This window comes from Prionailurus viverrinus, chromosome A2, assembly GCF_022837055.1.
Source record: "Prionailurus viverrinus isolate Anna chromosome A2, UM_Priviv_1.0, whole genome shotgun sequence".
NCBI classification, from domain to species: Eukaryota; Metazoa; Chordata; class Mammalia; order Carnivora; family Felidae; genus Prionailurus; species Prionailurus viverrinus.
Genome location: NC_062562.1, coordinates 162391843 through 162417042, shown reverse-complemented (window position 1 = coordinate 162417042; position 25200 = coordinate 162391843). Strand labels below are relative to the sequence as shown.

The window sequence follows — 25200 nt, the reverse complement described above, 5'->3', positions numbered from 1 at the left end:
TCAACCCTCCTCTTATCGGGCTATTTTACGAACTGCCCTTCTCCCTGGAGCTCCTCTAAGGACACGTGTTCTTCCTGCCAAGCTCCGCTGAGGGACCCGGAGCCCCGCCCCGCCCCACATTCCCAGGTTCCACCCCGCCCAGCGCGCCGACGGCCAATCGCGCCCCAATGCGCAGCCCGGCCCCGCCCCCCTGGCCCCGGCCCGCCGCCTTTGTTCTCCCTCACTCCCTCTCTCAGCCTGTGCGCTCCCGGCAAACCGAGTGGCAGCCGCTGATTGGTGGCTGCAGCGCAGCCAATCAGAAGGGGGCACCTCACGTTAGGGCTCGGAGCTTTAAACGCGCGAGCCGCGGGGCGCGCGGAGGAGGACGGGGAGGAGGGCCGGCGAGGAGGGCGGCGCTGCGGTGCATCGACGCGCAGCGAGGCGCACGCGGCCCGTGCCTCCAGTCCGCTTGGGATTGGCCGGGCGGTGGGTTCCCCGCCCCCAGCCGAGCGCCGGCGAGGACTTCCTGGGGGGGTTTCTCGCTTTCCCTCCGGTTTCGCTCGCGAGGCGAGGGCCCGAGGTCCGGGAGTGCCCAGGGGCCGAAGGCGTGGGGAGGCCGCGCTGCGCACTGCCACGATGAGGCCCCGGAAAGCCTGCCTGCTGGTGCTGCTCCTGGCGCTGGCGCAGCTGCTGGCGGTGGCGAGCGCCGGGGGGCCGGACGAAGGTGAGCGGCCAGCGGTGGGCCGCGCCTGATGGGCCGCAGGGGCCCACGGGTGAGATCCGGGGTGGGTGCGACCCTGGACCGGTGGGTTCCGTGCGGAGCCCCTCCGCTACTGGCGGCAACTTGGTGGAGTTTGAGGGCAGTAGCGGTGGGCGGGATCGCTTAGGAGATCCCGGGAGAGGACAGCGGCGGAGGCCTCTTAGCAAGCCCCTGCCTACCAGGTTTGGGACGCGGAGAGGGTGTCAGGTGCCTTTTCTGCAACTGGCTCCTTCACCCAGATTCTAATCAGTTTTTACTCGTGTTCAGATTGACTGCTCGCTCTTGGCAAGGGTGCTGGTTAAAATTTCCAGGCGAGCACGCCCAGGGAGCGGGAAGGCAGAGGGGGCCACTGTTTGCAAAACAGGTCTTGGCGAAGGGGCGAGAGTGGGAGCTCTCCCGGGCAGCGGCGGGCCGCAGGCATCTTACTTTTTAAAAATGCGGTTTGTAGATTTGGGAAGAAATAGCACCTGGGTTTTGGTTTGAGGGAGAAAGGGACGGCTTGGTTTGCATTTGTTAGAAACCAGAGGTTCCATTTCCTCTGCGCCTGTTTATTCAACACCTACTATGTGCCAGTCACCGAGCAGGCTTCTGGGAGTATAGGATGAGCGTGGCCGTGGCCCATAGAGCTCCCGCTCTAGTACGAACATTAGACAGCTACTAGCCATCGTTGCCACATTTTTCTTTGAAACCAGCTCGCTGCAAACAAATGGTATGAGAAAACGTCCATAATTAGAAAGCAGTAGTAGTCAAGAAAAGAATACTGTTCCTAGAGAACAGGCATCCCATTCCTGGTCTTAACTTTCTTCCTCTCTGGCCTTTCTCCTGATGACCTTTTTTTTTTTTTTTTTTTTTTTTTTTCCCCTAGCCAGTTTGTTCCAGTATAAATAACCCCCCTTTTCTAATAGTAGTGCGTAGGGGGAAGTGTGTGAACTTTATACCCTTTCAAACAGATTGAGTAACTTCTGTGTGGGTCACTGATTCAAGCCTTCGGCAAAACAGAAAAGGAAGTAAAATTCGGCACTTGGTGGAAAAAGCACCTGCCGAAAGGAACCAGATAACGGTGTGTCTTGGGACCTTTATTCAAATCATCTGATGCTTATTTAAATTTTTTTTTTTAACGTTTTATTTATTTTTGAGACAGAGAGAGACAGAGCATGAACGGGGGAGGGGCAGAGAGAGAGGGAGACACAGAATCGGAAACAGGCTCCAGGCTCTGAGCCATCAGCCCAGAGCCCGACGCGGGGCTCGAACTCCCGGACCGCGAGATCGTGACCTGGCTGAAGTCGGACGCTTAACCGACTGCGCCACCCAGGCGCCCCTCTGATGCTTATTTAAATACAGAAACCCCAAAATATACCAAAGCAGATTGCAGGGGTGTGCCCTGGAATCTGCATTTTAAACTTCTTCATTGATTTCATATGCACATTAAACTTTGGGAGGCACCTCAAAGTTTGAGGACTAGTGAGGATGGAGAGTAGCTTTTGGAAGGCAGCTAAAAAGCAAAATAATTTTGTCTTGATTTTGATCCAGTGACTCTTTTGGGGGCAGTTCTCAAGAGGCCTGAGAGAGTGGCAGACTTGGGTGGACCCCAAGGGTTATTAGGACCAGCAAGTGTATCATTTGGGTGACAGGTCACTAATCCCATGAAGGCCCTGGGAAGCAGCTGCCCCTGGGGTAATCCCAGGAATCTCTGGAGTTGTCATGGTCATGGTGGGTCTTGCAGGGCATGTGCTTTTGAGGTGGGGGCGTGTTGGGGAGGGGCTTCTAGTCCCTACCTTGACCCTCTCCCATCCCTGAGGGAGGGGTTCCCTGCCCCTTCACTTTCATAGGTAACTTGTCCTGCAGATTTATTTTGGCACCACATTTCCCTCCACCCTAGATGTTCCCAGTCTTTAGGTTTTGATTTTGTTTTGCCTCTTAACATGTTAGATTCAGGCAGCACAGTGGTGTCTGGGATCCAGAAGACACTCCTCCCCCTCCCCCATCCTGAGAATATGGCTACCAAATAGAACTTAAGCTCCGGTGGTATAAGCCTTAGGTTGTGGGACTTTCTGTGTCTCAGATTAGAAATCAATGGTACTTTTCACATCTTTACATCCAGCTAAAAATAGTGAAGGAAAATACTTTGATGCAGGTGGTTGTCTTTTTCATCTGGGATTGGTTTAGATTTAAAAGTGAAGTGGAAATTCACTTGGGTGCCGTGCTAAAGAACTGCTCAGCCCCTCTCTCTTCATTCCTGAGAAGTAATTACCACCTGATTCCGCCTAAAACTTTCGGCATATTGCAAAGAAAATCTGCTGTGACAGTATACCAGAGCAGTTGAGTGGTCAGGATTCTCCATCCACTGAGTAGTTTTGTGATCCTTGGGCACGCGACTAACACTCTGTGTGCCTTCGTTTCTTTATTTGTAAAGTGCACGTAATGTTTCCCTCCAGGGGTGCGAGAATGTGTTTAAAAAGCTCAGCACAGTGCTTGGCACCTAATAAATATCACCTCTAATGATCTGTCTGATAACAAATTTCTTTTTTTCCTTGTTTAATGCAAACTTCATGGTTTTTACCTGATGGTGGTTTATCCACCTGTTCTAGGCACTTCTCTGGTGGGGATTGAAGAGTGAGCCGCTGAGGAGGTAGAATGAGGACATCTTGAAAGGAGTTGCCTGTGTCCAGGCTGGGCAAGGCTCCGGTGTTGTCATCAGATAAACCTTGGAGCGTGGGCAGGGATGGCAGAGGCCTGGCTGGAGGAGGGGCCCCCACTTCTGGAGTGGTCTTACCACGTAGGCTGAGCATTGTGGAGGTGGTGTGAGGGGCTTCATTGGCCTCATGCTAAAGAGAATGGCATCCATCCAGAAGATTCTGGAAGGCTTGGGATTTTTTTTTTTTTTTTTTTTTTTTTTTTTTTTTCTGATTTTACTTTGATTTGCCTGTGCTTTGTGCAGAATTTATTCCCGGGCCATAAGTTTTTGTTTCTTCTGGGATATCTTTTTCTTCTGTGCAACTTCCTCTCCTGGTGTAGGAGCAGTCTGCTCTTTTTCCGTGGGGCTCATCTCAATGTGGCAGGGAGAGCTCAGGTATGGGTCAGTCTGACCATGAGCCCTGGAAGTTCTTTGCCACATCTTGGGGGCTCTGTTCACCTGGATGTGCTCAATGACCAGAGAATCTACATCTAAACCCTTAAGTTCAGCGTTAGTCTCTGCCTTTTTAAGCATGTGCAGTAGAAATTCAACACTCTTCTTGGGCCACCGACCCTGTGTCCAGCCCCACTGTTTGGCCTGGGCACACCTACCAACCCCACCATTGCAGTATGGGAGTGGCACACATTGCTTCTGCAAAGTGACATGTTTCAGATGCTTGGTGGCCTTTCGGATATGCATGCCCTTGATGGCCTGGGCAGTTTCCCGTGTATTCTTTTTTTTTTTTTTTTTTTTTTTTTTAATTTTTTTTTTTCAACGTTTATTTATTTTTGGGACAGAGAGAGACAGAGCATGAACGGGGGAGGGGCAGAGAGAGAGGGAGACACAGAATCTGAAGCAGGCTCCAGGCTCGGAGCCATCAGCCCAGAGCCCGACGCGGGGCTCGAACTCACGGACCGTGAGATCGTGACCTGGCTGAAGTCGGACGCTTAACCGACTGCGCCACCCAGGCGCCCCTCCCGTGTATTCTTAAAGTGAACACGAAGATTTGAACCTCTTGATTTGCATGACTTTGTCGGGTTTTCCGGGTCAAGTGAGTAGTGAACCATTTCAAAGATCATCTGAGGCCACTTACACAAAGAGGTGGATGTATTTTCTATCCTAGAATGTCCCAGTCTTAAAAGTGAAGCCCAGTGAAAAAACGGCCTGCCCGTTAAAATATGGGATATTTTTGGGGCGCCTGGGTGGCTCAGTCAGTTAAGCATCCAACTTCAGCTCAGGTCCCGATCTCACGGTTCGTGGGTTTAAGCCCCATATAATGCTCTGTGCTGACAGCTCAGAGCCTGGAGCCTGCTTCGGATTTGGTGTCTCCCTCTCTCTCTACCCCTCCTGTCCTCATGCTCTGTGTGTGTGTATGTGTCTCCCTCTCTCTCTCTCTCAAATATAAATATTTAAAAAAATGTTTTTTTATTTTTTTTTTATTTTTTTTTAAAAAAAAAATTTTTTTTTTCAACGTTTATTTATTTTTGGGACAGAGAGAGACAGAGCATGAACAGGGGAGGGGCAGAGAGAGAGGGAGACACAGAATCGGAAACAGGCTCCAGGCTCTGAGCCATCAGCCCAGAGCCCGACGCGGGGCTCGAACTCACGGACCGCAAGATCGTGACCTGGCTGAAGTCGGACGCTTAACCGACTGCGCCACCCAGGCGCCCCGAAAAAATGTTTTTTTAAATGTGGGGTGTTTTCCTTGCAGGAGTGGGTGGGTTCCTAGTACGTAGGAATATAGAGCCATTGCCTGCTCATATTGTAGTGGGTCCAGTCCTGGGGTTATCTGCAAGCTGGGAAGGGATGGAAAGGTAGGGGCATGACTTAATGCATTTGAGAGTCTTTAATTACGTAGGGAATGCCCTGTCGTTTTGTTTGTTGTCATTTAAACCAAACAAAACTTTTTTTTTTCAAGTATCAAGAAACGAGTTCACTTTTTTTAATATATATATTTTTTAAGTTTATTTATTTTGAGAGAGAGCATGTGAGTGAGCATGAGCAGGGGAGGGGCAGAGAGAGAGAGAGAGAGAGAGAGAGAGAGAGAGAGAGAATCCCAAGCAGGCTACACACTGTCAGCCTGGATTCTGCAAGGATTCCAGTTCGGGGTTCGAACTCATGAACAGTGAGATCGTGACCTGAGCCGAAACCAAAAGTCAGATGCTTAATTGACTCAGCTAGCAGGCACCCTGAAATGAGTTCACTCTTAAGGAACTCTGTCCCGTGGTAGCTCAGGGACACCCACTTAATCAAGAGAGCCCTGGAACTCACTAGTTGTGCTCACAGACCCGATCAGGCTGAGCGTAGGTGAGAAGGTATCTTTGTTTTTTCTTTTTGTAAAATTCACCTTATCCCCATGCTCTGAGCGGATCGCCAAGTGCTTCCTCCTCCCTCGCTGTATTTCCTAGCTTAAAGCGCAGATTAAGTTTCCCGGTGCTTTCTTTCCAGCCGGCCTCCAGTCTTTTCCATTTGCTTGCAAGTTAATCTGATTCTCGAATGTGCAGGGCATTCAGGCAGTGAGCGTGGGTCTGCATGGCCCACAGGCCCTTCCTCACTGCCTTCAGCAGGCTGTCCGGCCCACTCGAGCCTCTGGAGGCAGGGCGTGGGGTGCCTTGTAGCCCTGACTTGGAGCAGAGAACCTGCAGAACATTCCCGTGTCAAGCCCTCAAGTGCGCAGCCGTTACACAGGTCATCGTGGGTAGGACTTTAAAGCGAAGGGTGGGCAGATTGACTTTCTGGAGAGCCAACGGAGCTGCTGTCCCACAGGCCATAACAGGAAAGCTCAGTACTGAGTTCTTGCCTTGCGGGCTTGGGGTGGGCGGTATTTCCAGAAGAACCTGGGGGAGCCTTCGCCAGCCGGTTTTAAACTCAGGTTCCCAAGAGCCTTAGGTTCTCAGATTGACAGAAGACCTGGGTGTATGGTGTTGCCTGCCAGTGACCAGGGGAGGGGATTCGGTTTAGGCCGCCAGCCTAAGAGGTGGAGACGGGGCTCGAGCCCGCTTTGTCTTCCCCCAGGTCCCGCCTTCCTCCACATCCAGGAAGCCTGGTGACAGTGCTGGGGGCCCGGGGCCTCTGCAGGCCCCTCCTCTGCAGCTCCTGCTGCGGAGGAGGGAGACCAGGGAAAGAGCACACGTCAGACGGCGATGGCCCTGGGGGCAGGGTTGGGGGGCACCAGTCCCAGGAAAGGAGAGTCTGCTCGGTTCGTACTTGTCAAATCGGTGGCTTTTCTTTTGGGATTTTAGAGGCCATTCTTCCTCCCCCCACAAAGGAGGAAATCTTACACCGTAAGCTGGAGAGAGACGTGGAAGCCAGGAAAAAGCAGCAGGATGCGTGAAGGGACGCGGTTGAGGATTGAGGGTTTTTTATAATTAGTTTGCCGATTGGTAGATTTTCACAGAAACGGGCAAAGCTGCCAGGCCACCCGGACCCATCCCCTGGCTCGTCCTGGCAGCCGCGGAGCCAGCCCTGGACTAGTCAGGGGCAGGGCTGAGCCGGGGCGAGTCCCGGAGGTTCCAGAATCCCGAGGCTGACTTCACCCTCAGCCCCAAACACAGAACCACCGGGGCTGCTCTGTCTCCCAGGGAGCCCCTCCGGAAGGAAGAACGGGCCCCTGGCCATGACCTGGCTCCGGGGTTGCTGCCATTCTGGTACTTGCTGCACCTCTGTCTGCCGATGACAGCAGCTGGGGATCCTGGTTAACAACAGCTCATGGTGCCCCGTACGTGTAGTTTGGTGGAAGATTCCTGTATCCCTGGGTAGTGAGCTAAACTCCCAGATTCTCGTGTTCTGGGAAGAGAGCTTTGCTTCCAGGCAAGGCATCCCATGAAGGTGTGGTTTGTTGTGTATTTTTGACGCGTGTTGACCCTGTAAATCTTCACAGTTCTTCATGGGAGAGCTCCCACCCTGGAGATCACTGGGGTTAGTTAGAGAACTGGAATTGGTCGGTAGTCCATCCTCCAGAGCGAAAAGCGTGGTGCTGTCTGGGGGGCCCGGCACCCGTTTGTTACGGGAGATTGAGTGAGGCCCTACTTGTGGGAAGCGTAGTCAGTGAGGAAGAAGATGTCGTTGAAAGTTGGCCTTGCCCTGGAGCACAAACATGGGGTAACCAGAGAATGAAGTGCCCTAAAAAGTAAAGCGTGGGATGTGGATAAAGGAGCTTTGCTACAGGGGCGAGGCCTGGAAAGCCCGCAGAGGGGTGGTGCTGAGGAGCGGATCAGATCCCAGTGCAGGGGGAGGCGCCGACGGTGAGGGTTCCCCCAGGCTGGGCAGGGGGCACGTGGAGCTGGGCTGCGGGGCTGCATCTGCACAGGCGGCTTGTCCTACCCTCAAGCCCCGCTGGGGTGTTGAGGCTTTCAATTCTACGTTTTTATTTATTTTTGGGACAGAGAGAGACAGAGCATGAACGGGGGAGGGGCAGAGAGAGAGGGAGACACAGAATCGGAAACAGGCTCCAGGCTCTGAGCCATCAGCCCAGAGCCCGACGCGGGGCTCGAACTCACGGAGCACGAGATCGTGACCTGGCTGAAGTCGGACGCCTAACCGACTGCGCCACCCAGGCGCCCCAAGGCTTTCAATTCTAGACCTGTGGTTTTCAAACCCTTTAACCGGGACCTCCCTTGAAGTGAAATCCTAAGTGGCTCCCCAGTGTACAGACTGGGAGCGGAATTCCGTGGAACGCGGTCCTTAGCAGTTCAGAATGTGAACGTGACCTCTGATAGCCACGGCCGGGGCGTGGGCACGTGTAACAAGCTGTGCCGCTGCGGAGACCCACGTTGGCGACAGACACGTCCCTTGTTACAGGTTCTACCCTGAATTTCTGGGGTGGGGGGGGCCTGATGTCACCACCCCGGCTCGTGGTGGTCCTCAGGGGCCACTCAGGACTCATGCCACACTTTGAGGGCTTGGGGTCCTAGGAAAGTTTTTAAGGAGGAGAGTCCCCAGGCTCCCAACATTGTGGGTATTTTCTGCTCAGATTCTTCTAATAAGGAAGATGCCATTGAGGATGAAGAGGAGGAGGAGGACGACGATGACGACGAGGAGGAAGATGACTTGGAAGTGAAGGAAGAAAATGGGGTCCTGATCCTGAACGACGCAAACTTTGATAACTTTGTGGCTGACAAAGACACGGTGCTGCTGGAGTTCTATGCTCCATGGTAAGGACCCTCATCCTCCTTGCTCCGCCAGCCTGGACGGGGGGTTCCTCTGGGCTGTCATGCTTGGTGCCTCACGGGCATCCAGACCCCGGCAGGGTGGGAGTGTCCGGGTGCAGGAACGCCAGGGACCCCGCGTCCAGGGAGCCGGCCCTCGTGGAACGCGGTCCTTAGCAGTTCAGAATGTGAACGTGACCTCTGATAGCCACGGCCGGGGCGTGGGCACGTTTAACAAGCTGTGCCCCCACGGAGACCCGCGTTGGCGACAGACACGTCCCTTGTTAGAGATTCTACCCTGACCTGTGTCAAGGCCACCCCACCTCCCTGCTCCCACCACGTGCTGCCCGAGTGCAAGCCTGGCCCACGGTGGTTTCCGGTGTGGAAGGGCGCACAGTCCCTGGGCCCCGCTCGTTCTGTCCTCCCTCCCCCCCAACCCCACACTGTGTGCAGTGTTACAGCTCTGTGTCCCTTCCTCCTCCCCTCTCCTGCTGGCCTCTGTTCCTTCTTGTCATCCTCTTTCCTCTGCCCTCCTTGGTTCGCTTTTGAGACAAGATAGTTAAGATATACTCATGTGGTTGGTCCCGCGTTTGATGTTCAAGTGAGAGGTGTTCCGTACAAGGTAACTAAGTAGTCCTTACAACAGGTTCGTGAGGTCATATTATTACTAACAGTAATAATAGATCACCACTTCTCACTTTTTGCTTGTGACTCCAAATAGCTTTTTAAGGAGTTAATTAATTGTTATTATTTTTTTGAAGTGAACGTAACCTCAGGATTTTGTTGTCTTCATAACGTAACAAAAGAAGAAGCTTAGAACTGGGTCACTTGGCCCTTTCTCTTATCTCCTCCCAGTTCAAAATGCTTGCGTCTCTTAATAGCTGGCATTCTCTTAGATCTGCAGTTGGGCTCAACACATTCAGGCCTCAGCACAATCCTCTTTGTAGTTTTAGCCTTTTTTCTGGAAAATCAGCTGTGTGTGCCCACTGTAGCCACTCTGCTTCCTGTCATAATGTCGCTTTCCCCGGGTGTAAGGAGAATCTTTGCCTTCTTGTACCGTGTCACTTTGTGGGGTTGGCGCTTGCCACACATCTTGCGGAAAGTCCGGCGGGTTTTAGGAACGTTCACCATGGCTCCAAGAATGCTAAGGGCACAGAAAGCTAATTTATTTTTTTAAAGGCCCTGTGTCCAACATGGGGCTTGAACTCCTAACCTCAAGATCAAGAGTCACACGCTCCACTGACTGAGCCAGCCAGGTGCCCTCCAGACAGCTTTCTATGTGGGTTATGGCAATCAGTATGTACCATATTGAACATTAAAACAGAAATTTCAATACTAATTCATCTTTAATGATAACCCTTACGTGTTAACATCACTATGCGGACGTTGTGATCTGTCATCTAGCCTCTGGAAAACTCCACCGTGTGCTCTGAGGGAATGCACGAAGACAACCAGAAGGGTCTTTGGTAAAGAGTTTTGTTTTTTTTTTTTTTTTAATGTTTTTATGTATTTTTGAGACAGAGAGAGACAGAGCATGAACAGGGGAGGGGCAGAGAGAGAGAGAGACACAGAATCCGAAGCAGGCTCCAGGCTCCGAGCTGTCAGCACAGAGCCTGATGCAGGGCTCGAACTCACGGACTGTGAGATCATGACCTGAGCTGAAGTCGGACGCTTAACCGACTGAGCCACCCAGGCACCCCTGGTAAAGAGTTTTTAACCTCATAGACCCCTCACAAGGGGTCCCTTGATGGACTTTGAGAAGCTTACAGGTGAAAGCACTGGGGTTTGGAGGTGTTGGGAGTGTGTGTCCAGCCCGGAGCGGGAACTCTGGCCTACGTCTGTCTGACTCCAGCCGCCGTGGCTTCCTCCTTGTGTTACCTTGTGTCTGTCTCTCTTGACTGCGATCATTCTGGTCCCGGTGCCCCGGCGTTTGTGTGCATTGCTGGGTATAAGTCTCCGTGGGTACAGCTAACCTGCTTCTCCTTCCCTAAATCTCTTTCTCAGGTGTGGACATTGCAAGCAGTTTGCTCCAGAATATGAAAAAATCGCCAATGCCTTGAAGGAGAACGACCCTCCCATTCCTGTGGCCAAGATTGACGCGACCTCGGAGTCGGCTCTGGCCAGCAGGTTTGGCGTGAGTGGCTACCCCACCATCAAGGTCCTTAAGAAGGGGCAAGCTGTGGACTACGAGGGCTCCCGGAGCCAGGAAGGTGAGTGGAGCCTGAGCTGCAGGGGGAGGTGAGGCCGGGACTGTCTTCCCACAGGAAAGCTGAGAGAGGGGGAGTTTGGGTAATAGAGAGGAAGACCAGTTGTGTGGGCTGGGAGTGGTCCCTGCTGGAATGTTCCAGGTAACTGAGATCAAAATAAACTTGTCCTAGGGTGGCAGGGGTCTCTTCCCGTTTCAGACCATGAAACTCCAGACCTGGAGGCCGTGTGTCACTTGCTGCCCGAGGCAAGGTTCTCGGCGGTGCTGTAGAGCTTCCGTCAGACTCAGCTGGTGGGCTCCCGCAGCCCGTGCTGAGCCCCATCCCCAGCCTTCCAGTTCACTGTGCTTCAGGTCAGGCACGATGATGTGCATTCCTTATAGGCTCCCCGGGCTTACTGAGGCTGTGGGTCCAGAACCCCATATTAGGAACTACAGGCACTGGGAGCCAGGTGGTTCTTCCAAAACCAAACCCGAGGGATCCCTGCCTGACTGACATTAGGCACAACTAAATTCTTTTTTTTTTTTTTTTTTTAATTTTTTTTTTTCAACGTTTATTTATTTTTGGGACAGAGAGAGACAGAGCATGAACGGGGGAGGGGCAGAGAGAGAGGGAGACACAGAATCGGAAACAGGCTCCAGGCTCCGAGCCAACAGCCCAGAGCCCGACGCGGGGCTCGAACTCCCGGACCGCGAGATCGTGACCTGGCTGAAGTCGGACGCTTAACCGACTGCGCCACCCAGGCGCCCCACTAAATTCTTTTTTTAACGAATGAACAAATCAAGTTGTGGTATCTTCACCGTATCTTTTTTTTTTTTTTTTTAATGGTTGTTTATTTCTGAGAGAGAGAGTAAGAGCGTGAGCAGGGGAGAGGGGCAGATAGAGGGGGAGACACAGAATCCAAAGCAGGCTCCAGGCTCCAGGCTCCAGGCTCGAAGCTATCAGCACAGAACCTGATGCAGGGCTCGAACTCATAAACTGCAAGATCATGACCTGAGCGGAAGCTGGAGAACTAACCAACTGAGCCACCCAGGTGCCCCTCTTCACCATATCTCTTAATCACTAGAAAAAAAAAAAATATGTTATGTTTTCCTTTCCTGGTGTGGTATGGCACTGACTAAGGTTTGGGTCTTACAGTCGTGTCATAGCACTGGTCCCGGACAAGTGTCTTCTCCTTGCCAGGCCTCAAGTTCCTCGTCCGAGGAATGGGAGGTCACTTGGGTCTGATCTGAATTCTCTTTGAGCTGGTGTGAGGGTCAGTCCTGTGATCCTCTAAGCACTGGAGCCCATCGTAGGTGCACGAAGAAGACCTCACATCCATCAGTACTTACTTTCACGTTGTATCTGTCTGAGAACTTACCAGAAATACGTTTGCGTGGTTCAGAATTCAAGGAGGTAGATCAGGGATAGTCTTTCCACCCTGAGCCTGGCTATCTGGCTCCCTTCCAGGAAGGTGGCTAGTGTAACACGTTTCTCCTGTGTCCTTCAGAGCTACTGTGTACCCGTAAGAACAAGTGTGTGTGTGTGTGTGTGTGTGTGTGTGTGTGTGTGTGTGTGTGTGTGATTTTCACACACCTGTCAGCATATCATGTGCACATTCATGTCTTATCTAACAAATAACATCTTATCCATGTCAGCACATAGAGGAACTTCATGGAAGGACAGGCTGAAAGCCGTGTACTTCTCGTTTAAAAGTAAACAGGCTTGGGGCGCCTGGGTGGCGCAGTCGGTTAAGCGTCTGACTCTTGGTTTCAGCTCAGGTCGTGATCTCCTGGTTCGTGAGTTCGAGCCCCGAGTTGGGCTCTGCTGACAGCGTGGGGCCTGCTTGGGATTTTCTCTCCCTCCCTCTGCTCTCCGCCCCACCCCATGCGCATGCCCACACGTTTACTCTCTCAAAATAGATAAAGTAAAAACTTAAACAGGCTTATATATGTGGACATCTGGTCCCAACATTTGACCCCTAGCGGTGTGGCCAGTTTGGAATCTTGAGAGCAGTGTGGCCTCCAAGTGCGTTTTAGTACATGGGCCTCCCCGACGATGGTGGCGCGGGGGTTCACGCTGTGGACATGCCGTGCGTCTGCTGCTGTGCTTACTTCCGTCTGAAGGCTCCTGCTTTGCAGGAGTGGCTCTCAGATCCGGCGCCTTGGTGAGTGCAGAGCAAAATAAAAAAAGAAGAATGTAAAGTGTGCCTGCACTGCTCCTAAGAGCCACTTGGAAGGTGCCTCGTGAGAGTCCGTTCTGTGTCCCACTCACGTCGCTGACTCCATCTCTGGGGAGCGGGGCCACGACCAGGCCTGTCTGTAACGCCTTCCAAGGTGACGCTGACGCGGCCCAGGCAGCAGGGGGAGGGGCTGCTCCTCCGCCTTTTCCTTGATTTTTGCGGACGTGTCAGGACGCATGCCGGATGTAACATGACGAAACGCGCGTGGCTTTGTACCTGAGAAGGGGACGCCCTCGAGGCTACTCCGAGGCACGTGTGGTCAGACATTGGGAGACCCCCTCTGTTGGCCTGCGGTGAGCACCACAGTGGGGCAAGAACAGGGTCTCACTCGCCAGCTGGCGTTGGGCTGTCGGAGAAGTCACCAGGGGATGGAAAAAGGGCAGGAGGGGGTTTGGTGGAAACCGTGGACCTTCGACCCTGAACTGTGGCCTCAAACTGCGGAGCGGCGCTGGCGAGAGCTGCCGGTGGATTTGGGGAAATCAGACGTTTCTCGTTCTCCTCGAGGCCCTGCCACTTGTCTGTCGGCGCCTCCCCGCCTGCCTCTGCGGTGAGGTCTGCCCGTGCTCAGTCTTGTGTGGTTTCTTTCAGAAATCGTGGCCAAGGTCAAAGAGATCTCCCAGCCCAACTGGACGCCCCCACCGGAAGTCACGCTTGTGCTGACCAAGGATAACTTCGATGAAGTGGTGAACGATGCAGACATCATTCTGGTGGAGTTCTATGCCCCCTGGTAAGATGCCGTCTGTCCCATGTTACTCGGGTACGATGAGCCCTGTCCCGCGTTCGGTTCCCCCATAGCCCCTGGGTAGAGGGCGTCAGAGACAGACGCCTGCGTGTGAAGCAGAACGGGGTCCTGCCACGGCCCTCCCCCTCCGCCCGGCCATGCGTGAAGGCTGAACTGACTGCTGAGTCCTCCAGAGAGCGGTGGTCTTCTCCCAGATGACAGGACGAGGTAGACACAGGCCTGTAGCACAGAGGAGAGTGGAGCCTGTGTGTGGGACCACGAGGCGGTCCACGTTTCCTCATGCGCCAGGCCTGCGCCTGCTGGGTCCATCTGTCATCACGCGCCTGCCCTGCCCAGCGATGTGCCGAGCGTGTGTCCCTGAGGAAACACGCACGAAGGTGTTGGGACGGCCGTGGCCCTGGGGGGCAGTGTGAGGGGACACGGCTGTAGCAGGTGTGGAAATGCTGTTCACGGAAGGTCCAGCTGTGATGAGGAGGACCGAGTGGAGCTGCCACCGCGGTGGGTGGGGTGGTGGCAGCTGGTGGCCTCGGGCCACCTCTTCCCGCCTTGCTGCCTCCTGAGGGGTTCGAACCATGGTTTTATCTGTCTTCGTCTCCACTCGTGGCTGTTTGTTCTGGAACAGATCTTCGAAGATGACCCTCAGCCTCGCTTCATGCTCCAGATGTGTCCCCTTCTCCAGTCGGAGCCTCAAGGGTCCTGCGGCCCTCCTGCCTTCTGCCTTCTCCACCCGCCCTGCCTCCTTTCCTCTCGTCCATCACAACCCTGGCCTCTCGATGCCACCGGGCCCCCTGCCCAACCCCCCGGCCTCAGGGCTTCAGCTTTTGTAGGAGAGAAACAGCAGAACCTGGCCGGGGGCACCTGAGGAGCTCTTGTCTGGGGGCTGTGGCCCTAGCACGTGGGTTGGGATCGAAGCCCGCTCCCTGTCAGAGAACTGGAATCCCCAGCTCTGCGGAGGAAGTGGGCCAGTCCCTTAGAGTTGAGGAGGGGTGTGGCCTGCATGACCCCAGCATACGCAGGTGACGTGGCCAGTTCTGGCCCCCAGATTGTAGGCGATGACAGAACTCAAGAGGAGAACAGAAAGGATCAGAATGTGGGGGCAGGGATCATTCAGGGGAGGGGACCCGGACATGGGAAAGAAGATGCCAGAAAGAAAGGCAGTCGGAGAGTGGCTGGTGGAGGTGCTGTATGTGGTTCTTGTGCTTCCTGAGGAGAGCACGGAGGTGTAGGCAGCCGGAGAAGACAGAGCAAAGCAAAGTGGACCGTCTTCAAGGGAGGTGTGAGCGTCGAGGCCAGGGGTCCAGGAGGATGGTCAGCCTTCGCAGTTCACCTTGGCACATTCATCATGGGGCAGCTAGCGGTTCTGATTCTGGAGCAGGCTTGCTTTGTCAGGGTGTGCGGTGTAGACCAGAGTCAGGAATGTGACCGTGGGGCAGACGACAGTGACCCCAGGCTCTGGATTCTGCAGCAGAAGTCACTGCGCTTGGTCTCACGGGGTGTGCACGTGCGGAGAGAAGACGGGGTGGTGGGAGGAGGAAGGAAGGCCTGGGACACGTGGAGAGCAGAGTGGCCGTGGCCCCTCTTGTGAGGTTTTCGGCACAAAGGGGACCCAGGAGGTGGTGCCGGTGCTGGAGGAGAGACGGCTGTGAGGTTACGTCTCACGACGGGTTACAGATCCTAAGTTCTAGCTGCCAGGGGCTGGGCTCAGCTGCCCGTTGACTTCACAGGCTCAGTAAATGCTCAGAGCAGGTTCACCTGGTTTCTGACCCCACGGAGAACAGTTCCCCTTGTAGCTGCAGACAGTTCACTTGCTGTAGGGTGCAGCCCCGAGGCGTCCCGGGGACCCTGACAAGGCAGTGCTTTGTTCAGCTCACTACGCGGAGCCCGTGACTTGCGAGGTCTTTGCCCCCGTGTGAGCCGTTGGTTCTTGGTACGGAGTCCTTAGGCCCACCCTCTGCTGCCCTGCTGGGCGGCGTCCGTGAGGGTTGGTTACTGTTCGTCCTTGTGCTTTTGTTATGTGGTTATTTCGGTCTGTCCTCCCCTCACCCACCTTTGACCAACTCACGTCCGCTTCCTACCTGTCTCTCTTGTCCCAGATCAACTGTCACCTCCTGTATGGAGCCATCCCTGACCTGTGTCCTTCCCTGTCCCGACTGCAATGAAGAAAAATCGTTGTTTTTCTTCGCCTTTCCCATGTCTTACCCGCCCCCCCCCCCACTCCCTCCTGTTTGTGTGTGTGTGTTGTGTGCACCCTGTGTGAGTGGCACCTGTGATGTCACACTGGCCTCCGGAGTGGCCTGGCTCCGCATCCTCCCCGAGGAGACGTTCAGAGGTTTGCAGGGTCTAACGGAGCTGCTCGAGGGCCAGGCCTCTGTGTCTCGCTCGGATGGGAGACTGTGTTCGTGCTGGAACAGGCTCCTGACAATGGTCGCTTCTTACAGGTGTGGACACTGCAAGAAACTGGCCCCCGAGTACGAGAAGGCGGCCAAGGAGCTGAGCCAGCGTTCCCCCCCGATCCCCCTGGCCAAGGTCGACGCCACTGCCGAAACAGACCTGGCCAAGAGGTTCGACGTCTCTAGCTATCCCACCCTGAAAATCTTCCGCAAGGGAAAACCCTTTGATTACAACGGCCCACGGGAAAAATACGGTAGGCTTGCTTCCTGGTGTTCCCTCAGCGGGGAGGGGGGCGTCCCGGGGACGTAGGGGGGCAGGGAGAGCGGTGGGTGGAGCGCCTCGGAGCCCCTCGCCCCTCCTCAGGCGTGTGCTCGGCTCCCAGGGATCGTGGACTACATGATCGAACAGTCGGGGCCGCCCTCCAAGGCGATCGTGGCTCTGAAGCAGGTGCAGGAGTTCCTGAAGGACGGGGACGATGTCATCATCATCGGGGTCTTTACAGCGGAGAGTGACCCAGCCTACCAGCAGTACCAGGAAGCCGGTAAGTAGTGGCACTCTGGGCTGGATGAAGCGAACGTGCCCAGGCCGTCTGAGGTGGTCGGGGAGTCTGCTGCTCTTGGGTGAAGCTCCTGGGGCATCACTTGAGGGGCTAGCTTGATGAAGGATTGCAATAGCATCTGTGGGAACAGACTTGCCTTTCTGGGGTTGGGGTTAGGGGTCAGTCCCTGTTGCCTTGAATACACACGGGTGATAGGATCGTATACTGAGTGTGCCGTTTCCCTGGGCTCTGAGGAGGAGCAGGGCCACGGTCACGTTCATCCACATTCATTGTCTCCCTGTCTTTCCAGGCACCCCTTCCCAGTCCCTCTGCAAGGGCAGGGTCTTGACCAGAAAGTGAGGGTTTCTGACTCCGGCCTGGGTTCGAATCCTGGCTCTGCCATTATTAGCATAAGGACCACAGGTGGCGACTTGGTGTTTTCTACATCAGAGGTTGTTACGTTAATTGAGCTGATGTGGACAAAGCACCTAGCAAACGTGCCTGGTAATGCTAAGGTCCAGCGTTAGCGTTGAGAGGTGAACAGCGAGCGGTCAGAGGTGGCGTTCTGTGGGGCACATCGCACTCGCCCCATCCTGAGACCCACTGTCAGGCTCCTGCCTGGTGGCAGGCGTACTTGCCCTCCTGGATGACTCTGGGTGAGGAGTGGAAGATGTTTTCTTTCAGCAGCCCTGAGGATGCCCTCCGGCCTTGTTGCGTCCTTTCTGATGCCCTAGTACCCCACTCACTCCAAACACGGCTTGGTTTTCTGCTTTAGAGTAGCGGCTGCAACTTTTCAATGCACCGGTTGCCACTTAGCGCTAATTTCTGTGCTGCACGAGAACGATCGTGTGTCCATCAAGTGCAGATGAACGTGGTAAAACCGACATTTCCGTGTCCAACGAGGGAGCCAAGGTGCTTCATCAGTCTTAACTGATGAAGTAACCGTGTCACCTGCTGGGAACTAGCCTGGAAGAAACACGCCGAGGGAAGCCCCAGCCTACCCAGGGGTTACAGGGTAGACTTCCGTGTTTCTGTCGAGTAGGGGCTGAGGCCCGGGGAGGCCTAAAGTCACATAATGAGCAGGTCTCAGAATTAGGATTTGAATCTAAGTCTGGCTGATTTTGAAAGCCGTCCCCCACCTCCCCCAGAACGTATGTTTCCTATAACCAGTCGCCCTCCAGGATGGGGGGACCCATTGGAGGTCTTACCCAGTGCTTGGACCACAGACTCCGCTCAGGATGGGTCTGGGTGCCTCAGGGAGGACAGCGTGGAGAAGTGACGTGCGTTCCCCCCCGGGGGATTCAGGGCACGGATGGAGAAACCGGCCTGCGGCCCAGATCCAGCCCCTGCCTGGTCTCCTTAGTCTTTCAGGGCCGCGGCCATGCTTTATTACATGCTGTCTAACTGCTCTCACACTGGAATGCAAAGTTGAGTGCTTAGGAGAGTATGGCCTACAGAGCCAAAGATCTTGTCTGGTCCTTTCCGGAAGGTTTGCCAACCCCCGTTCTGGAGTATTCTCAGGCTGGGGGGTTTCATCTTGAGAGTCTGACAAGATCTAAGTGAAAGTGTGTATAGCAAAAGGCCTGCAGCCTGCAAACGGGCCAGCCACCAGTCCGAGGGGGAGAGGCCAGCCCACTCGTAGGGGCTGCGTGTGAAAAGCCGCCATGTGGGTGTAACAGAGTGTGACGCCCCCCTGTTCACACGCACTGTCTGGGGGTTTAATGTGTTTCTCAGCATTGGAGACAGTAGCTCCTGACCAGTTAGCTCTGAGCTGTTCCATGAACGGTTATCTTTTTTTTTTTTTAAGCCAATTCTGATAAAGAGGCTCTAAGGCAATACACCTGTACCAAGTTTTAAAATCCAAACTTCAAGTGTTCATACTCTAGGTATCGTCCACACAGAATTCACAGTGGGAATCATGGTCTTCGCAGGGCAACAGCTTTAAGAGTCCTGCGTTAAGCCTAGATCTGTCAGGCAGTTTAATAAACTGTGTATTTACCATTCTGTTACTTCTTCAGCCAACAACCTAAGAGAAGATTACAAATTCCACCACACTTTCAGCACTGAAATAGCAAAGTTCTTGAAAGTCTCCTCTGGGAAGTTGGTTGTAATGCAGCCTGAGAAATTCCAGTCCAAATTTGAGCCCAGGAGCTACGTGATGGAGATCCAGGTGCGTGAGGGCTCAGCGGCCACTGCAGCCCCAGGCTGCCTTTTTTTTTTTTTTTAAATATTTATTTAAATTCCAGTTAGCCTACAACATAATATTAGTTTCAGGCGTGTGGAACTGTTCACTGTGTTGTACACCCAGGCTTCTGATCGGCCTCAGGCTGCTGGTTGAGCCAACGCTGGGGTTCTGAGCCTGGAGCCTTTCCAGGCCCCCGTTTCCCGACCCCCATGGTAAAGGTGCAGCTTCCTGGGAGGCTGAAGACGTGAGCGCAGGCAGCAGGGTGGTTGGTGGTTTATTGGGGGGCCTGGGGGCCTCACACCCCTGCCAGCATTGCTCCCTCTCTTCATGCTCCTGCAGCCCAGCGCCAGCTTCCCTGGGCGCCCGGCCACTGTGGGCCTGGCCTGCACATCCAGCGTTGCTCTGGGCCAGGACGTGCTCCTGTCTCTGACCTAGGCCCCCTTAGCCGAAGGGCAGGCGAGGCCCTGAGGGTACAGAGCGATGCAGGCCTTTCTCCACCGGATGGAGCCGTGGAGTGCGGCACATGGGGCTGGCCTTGCTTTTCTTTCCGCTGGCCTACCCAGCCCCCCTCTTCCGAAACTGTGTGACACACTCCCTTGAGAAGGGCGTGAGGGGTTCCTGGCCCGGGGTGAGCCTGGATCCAGCTCCGTGTCCGGAGTGCTTCACGGGTGCCCGGCGCTTCTGTGAGCGGATCTTCAGATTTGGAAGAACCGTCGATGCCAAGGGTCCCAGAGCTCTCCTTGGATAGACTGGGCTGCAGAGCAGTGAGCTATGGCCCAGACACCACCGGTTAGGGGCAGGCTGAGGGAAAGCTGCAAGTGCCCCCATTTCCCCGCCAGGGCTCTCCTGGGACCTGGAGGATGTGGCGGCCCAGGCAAGGTGAGCACCGTAGGGAGCAGCTTCGTACCTTCTGATCCATTTTTGTGAACAGGGAGCATGTGGGGCCTTGGAGAGGCCACCTTGAATCTTTCTGATTCCCTGGGTCGTGAACACCATGGCTCCTCCTTGGAGTCTCACTCGTGGCCACATCTGCTCATCTGCTCAGGCTCAGGGCCCCTCTCTTCCCCTGGACATACGGGGGCTGCTCCCTCTCCTGTCCCTTCCGCCTTCTTCTCAGGCGACCCCAGGAATCAGGCACCGTTCCAGGTGGTGTGCATGTTCCCAGGAAAAGGGTCTGCAGCTTTCCATAGACAGCTTGAAGGGGTCCTTAACCCCCAAAAGGTTAAGGGCCACTTGGTCTAGTTTGTTATACACATCGCTGCCTTTTACTCTTTACCTTAAATGGATCGGTGATGGGGCACTTAGGTGGCTCAGTCGGTTAAGTGTCCCGATTCTTGATTTCCGCTCAGGTCATGATCTCGCGGTTCGTGAGTTCAAGCCCCGCATCGGGCTCCGTGCTGACAGTGCGGAGCCTGCTTGGGATTCTCTCTCTCCTTCTCTTTTAGCTCCTCCCCTGCTTGCTTGCTCTCTGGCTCTCAAAACAAATGAATAAACTTTAAAACAAATAAATAGATTGGCATTGCTTATGTGCCACCTTTGTTGCCAGAATCATTTAAGACTGCTTTGTAAAAATTTACACAACAGTGAAACGCGATTTTGTAAAAGATGGATTTGGAAATCTGGGCAAAGGAAAGACCAAGGCAGGACAGGTACGGTGAAGCCAGGTGTAAAGTCAGCACAAGAAGCATTGCCAGAAGAAAGTAGCTGTTTGCCTGCAGGAAGTGAGGCCGGCTCTGCCCTTGAGTTCGGGCTCAGGCCTGTGGGTGGCACATGCCCAGCTGTAGAGCACGTGTGCCCTGGGGTCACTCTACTTTACTCTTGAGGTCACCTTCCAGGTGATGTTCAGTCCAGCGGCTGTCCTGACCTGCCATCCTCTTTGCGTGCTTTTCCAGCACTTTCCCCCTGCTCCCTCCCCTCCCCTGGGACTTGGTACCCTGCTGGGTTCCTGCTGTTTCCTCCCCTGGAGCCCCTTCCCCCTCCCACCTGGCAATTCCTGCCATCCTTTAGTGCTACACAGGGCCACCTCCCTGACTGTCCCATCCTGACAGGACTGGGGCCCAGAGCGAAGAGTGTGGTGTTCCCCAACCACTTCCACCTGTGTGACCTGGGTGAGCAACTCAGCCTGGCCGTGCCTCAGTTTCTTCCTCTGTAATGTGTTTGTGAGGCTGGTGTCTGGAGGTTCTGACTCAGAGACTGTCTTACCATGAGTCAGGGGGCCCTGCGCGTCCCTTGGGGCAGTCGCCTGTGTTCTGTGTCCCCAAGCCACTGCCGCTGTGCCCAGCTGGTCACAGGTGCTGCATAAATTGTCAGTCGGGTCCATCTCATCTGGAAAACACTTGGGAAGCCTCATGAACCAGCTTTAAGAGCCACTGTTGGTGAGCCTGTCCAAGGACAGGTGCCTGGTACCAGACAGCTGAGCCCCGCACGCCCCACCTCCTGGCCCTGTCTCAGGAGGGGTGGCCTCAGGTGCAGCAGCCTCCAGCCGCGCAGCTCTGTCTGGCTCCGCGTTTCCCTGAGAGCTTGGCCGGGCTCTGGTGTAACTGGTAGTCATGGGTGTTGTTTCTCAAGGTAGGATTCAAAGCCCAGCATAGCTGCTCAGCAGGTGTGTGCCCCTGGGCCTCCCTCCCTTCATCTCTGTAAAATGCCCCCGGTGGGGCTGTAGTGAAGGTCACATGAAGGGAAGATAGATCGTTCCACTCTGTTCAGCCGTGGGAACAGCCGTTGTCTGGAAGCCCGCCTTCCCGTAGCAGTTTCTTTTCCTTTCTTTAAAAAATTTTTTTAAGTAAGTTTTATTTGTTCATTTTGAGAGAGAGAGAGAGAGAGAGAGAGAGAGAAAGCATGAGTTGGGGAGGGGCAGAGAGAGAGGGAGAGAATTCTTAGCAGACTCGCGTGATCAGCATTGAGCCTGACTCAGGGATCAAACCCACGAACCCTGAGATCATGACCTGAGCCACAGTCAGATGCTTCACCGGCTGAGCCACCCAGGTGCCCCCTGCAGCTGTTTCTAATTGACACAGATGGCGAGCCCAGACCCAGAGGAAAGGTCACATGGTGTCTGCCGTAGCCTGAGAAGCTCACTTAGGGGTCAGTGGAGGAAAGGGGCCCTGAAAGACACCAGGGTCTTACTGGGTGTGCTCCCCCAGCAGCTCCCCTTCAGACGGCTCCTCTCCCATGCCCGTCCCTTCGGAGCTGTTATTCCTTGACAGTGGCAGCAGAAGGTGGGGTGAGATGAGCCCCGCCTCCGTGAAACTGCTCCTCACCTGCCCCCCCCCCTTTTTTTCTTTTTGCAGAGCACCACCGAGGGGTCAGCCATCAGGGACCACGTGTTGAAGCACACCTTGCCCCTGGTGGGCCATCGCAAGACCTCCAATGATGCCAAGCGGTACACGCGGCGCCCCCTGGTGGTCATCTACTACAGCGTGGACTTCAGCTTTGATTACAGAGCTGGTGAGACCCCAGGGCCTGTCCAGCGGAGGGGGGCTCTTGGTGGGGGCTCTTGGCTCTCGCACTTAGGAATCCTGCGCCTAAGACCTTGCGGGTTTGCAAGGGTGTATTTTGTATTTGTGGTTCCAAGGCAATTTTCGTTCTTTGCTACATAGAGCTGCCCTTCTTCCTTCCTTTTTTAGCACGAGGGGAGCTTAGTGTGGAGTCCAGAGATCTCTTAGAGATGGGGCGGCAGGGCTGGGACTAGACCAGCCCCTGATCCTCAGGCAGGCAGGGGTTGGTTTATGTCACTGGGCACAGGCCACTTGGGCTCATTGGGCTTTTGAGCAAGGTCCACCTGCTCACAGAGGGGGCTTTTCAGAAATGCTTATCTCTCCAAGTGAGGCTTGAGCCTGGTCAGAGAGTCTGAGCCACAGAATCTTAAACTTGATCTCTACGGCTCAGCTCACAGTGCTCCGTCCCATTTCAGCCACTCAGTTTTGGCGGAACAAGGTCCTGGAGGTGGCCAAGGACTTCCCCGAGTACACCTTCGCCGTGGCTGATGAGGATGACTTTGCCACGGAGGTGAAGGACCTGGGGCTCAGCGAGAGCGGCGAGGACGTCAACGCAGCCATCCTGGACGAGGGCGGGCGGAAGTTCGCCATGGAGCCCGACGAGTTTGACTCTGACACCCTCCGTGAGTTCGTCAGAGCTTTCAAAAAAGGTGAGCCTTGGCCTCGAGCTTCCCCTGGGGAAGCCTGGGGGCGGAAGGGGTGGTTACCTGGTGCTCCAACACTGCAAACCCTGACTCCCTTCTGGTGAGCCTGGCCCTGCGTGTGCTCTCCTGTACCTGGGGGGTGGGAGAACGGACACAGACAGGCCCCATGCTCGCTTGCTTTTCTTTTTTGTAACAAAAGGCTGGTATCTCGGAAATTTCGAGAAGCCCTATTTTAAAAATGTTTAATGTGTAAAGCAGGCTTTTGGACCTAGAAGTAAGTTTCGTACACGTGGAAAACTTGCTCTGAGGCATCAGGGTATCTCTGTTGATCTGGGTGAGCACCTCGGCCCAGTTTTCTGGCGTGGGGCGGAGTCCTCTGCGGACCTCGTTCCGCCCTCTGCCGACATTCCCTGTGCTGGTACCTGCAGGCCTTCCCCGCCCCGGCTGCCAGCTCTTCCCGGAGCCCCTTCGTACCAGGTGGCCCCCCTCCTGTGACCTCCTCGCCGGACGGGGCCCAGCGTCCCATCGGGCTTGGGGTGTGACCATCGACAGGCCCTCTGGCCCTTACAGGAACTGGGAGAGTAGAAGGGGTGAGGAGGCTAGAGAGCTAAGGGGCCCGCTAGTGGAGGCGGGCTCCACCTGGCCTGGCACATTGGATTCGCCCATCCCGCACTCGGGCTGGCCTCGCCACCTGGTCCTGTGAGGGCCGCCAGAGCCCAGGGCCTTTGCAGCACTCACGCGCTCCCCTGCTTGCTTTCCCGGGCAGGAAAACTAAAGCCGGTTGTCAAGTCCCAGCCGGTGCCCAAGAACAACAAGGGACCTGTCAAGGTCGTGGTGGGGAAGACGTTTGACTCCATCGTGATGGACCCCAAGAAGGACGTCCTCATCGAATTCTACGCGCCCTGGTGCGGGCACTGCAAGCAGCTGGAGCCCGAGTATACCGCCCTCGGCAAGAAGTACAAGGGCCACAAGAATCTGGTCATCGCCAAGATGGACGCCACCGCCAACGACATCCCCAACAACCGCTACAAAGTCGAGGGGTTCCCGACCATCTACTTTGCCCCCAGCGGGGACAAAAAGAACCCGATAAAGTTTGAGGATGGAAACCGAGATCTGGAACATCTGAGCAAGTTTGTAGAAGAACACGCCACAAAACTGAGCAGGACCAGGGAGGAGCTTTGAAGGCCTCGAGTGAGGTCTGTGGCGGGCGGGAGGGACCACACACTGTAGCCACCAGCGGCCGGTGGCCAGAGCCCCAGCGAGCCGTGCGGCTGGCGGGTTAGCGCAAGGGCAGTATCTCTTTTTGGTTTTTAATTTTTTTATACTCTGGTGTTTCACCTCATGCTCTGAATACTGAATAGATATGAATGACTCAGTAGATTAGCCCAGATTTTTACAGAGGATACGTCTATTTTTACCATTATTTGGGGTTTGATTTTTTTTTTTAACCTTCCATTTTCTTTAATATATTTCTTCAAAGCAGATAAGTTGAGTCTCTTCTGTGTGAATGTTTTTTTCTTTTAATTTAAAATGTAAGAAAACAGTTTGCCAAATCACAATTTTTTTTGTTTTGTTTTTTGGTTTTTTTGCTTTTTATTTTACCCTTGTCTGAGGAATTACTAGTTGAAGATCTGACGGTCCGTGTGCTTTCGTTTTCATTTCTTCCCGTTCGGCACCAAGAACCGTCACCAAGCCCCGTGCCGAGATGTCAGCCGCCCCCGTCTCTGCGGGACCGGGCGTCATCGTGCCTTCTGCTTTCACGCCCAGGACTGTGGGGCGAGGAGGTCTCCGGGTCCCCTAGACCCTGGGAGTCAGCTTCCAGGGCTCCGCCTCGGGGTCGGGGGGACGGAGCCCGCCTGCCCACCTGGTTAGGCCGGCCCCACCTCTCGGCGTCAGTACTGCCGGAGGAGAGGTGGCCTAGGGCACGGGTGATGGAAAAGATAGATGATGGAATAAAGCAATTACTGAAAATTACCCGTCACCGTGTCAGAGAATGTCCGCTCGTCCTGGAGCCTGGGTTGAGCTGAGGATGGGGAGGGCTGGCCGTCCTGCAGGTGCCTGTTGCCACAGACCCCCGGAGCATTCGGGGAGTGGGGTGTCCTGGCGGAGGTGGGAGGGGGCATCGGCGATCTAGCTCCTGGTTGTGTGGACGGCAGGGGTGGAGGCTGAGGAGACTGTGCCCAGCACTTCAGGGGCCCGGGAGGAGGGCGTGGTGCGG

The 25200-nt window shown here is 54.8% G+C and overlaps 2 protein-coding genes and 1 pseudogene across 2 annotated transcripts; 1 reads left to right on the top strand and 2 right to left on the bottom strand.

Annotated features, from left to right (window-relative positions):
• The first annotated feature begins 350 nt into the window (after positions 1–350).
• PDIA4 (protein disulfide isomerase family A member 4) lies at positions 351–24956 on the top strand. The gene is made up of 10 exons (XM_047849358.1): positions 351–703; positions 8386–8566; positions 10565–10770; positions 13574–13712; positions 16166–16371; positions 16501–16659; positions 18675–18826; positions 22132–22288; positions 22755–22988; positions 23749–24956. Exons 1-10 carry the CDS (start codon positions 616–618, stop codon positions 24162–24164), a joined length of 1938 nt encoding a protein of 645 aa, XP_047705314.1. The 5' UTR covers positions 351–615; the 3' UTR covers positions 24165–24956.
• Positions 3681–4609, bottom strand: LOC125160419 (60S ribosomal protein L17-like). Its single transcript, XM_047849359.1, has 2 exons — positions 4403–4609; positions 3681–4148 (listed from the first exon to the last, which is right to left on the bottom strand). Exons 1-2 carry the CDS (start codon positions 4490–4492, stop codon positions 3681–3683), a joined length of 558 nt encoding a protein of 185 aa, XP_047705315.1. The 5' UTR covers positions 4493–4609.
• LOC125160420 (60S ribosomal protein L36a-like) lies at positions 9374–9691 on the bottom strand (annotated as a pseudogene).
• Positions 24957–25200: the final 244 nt, after the last annotated feature.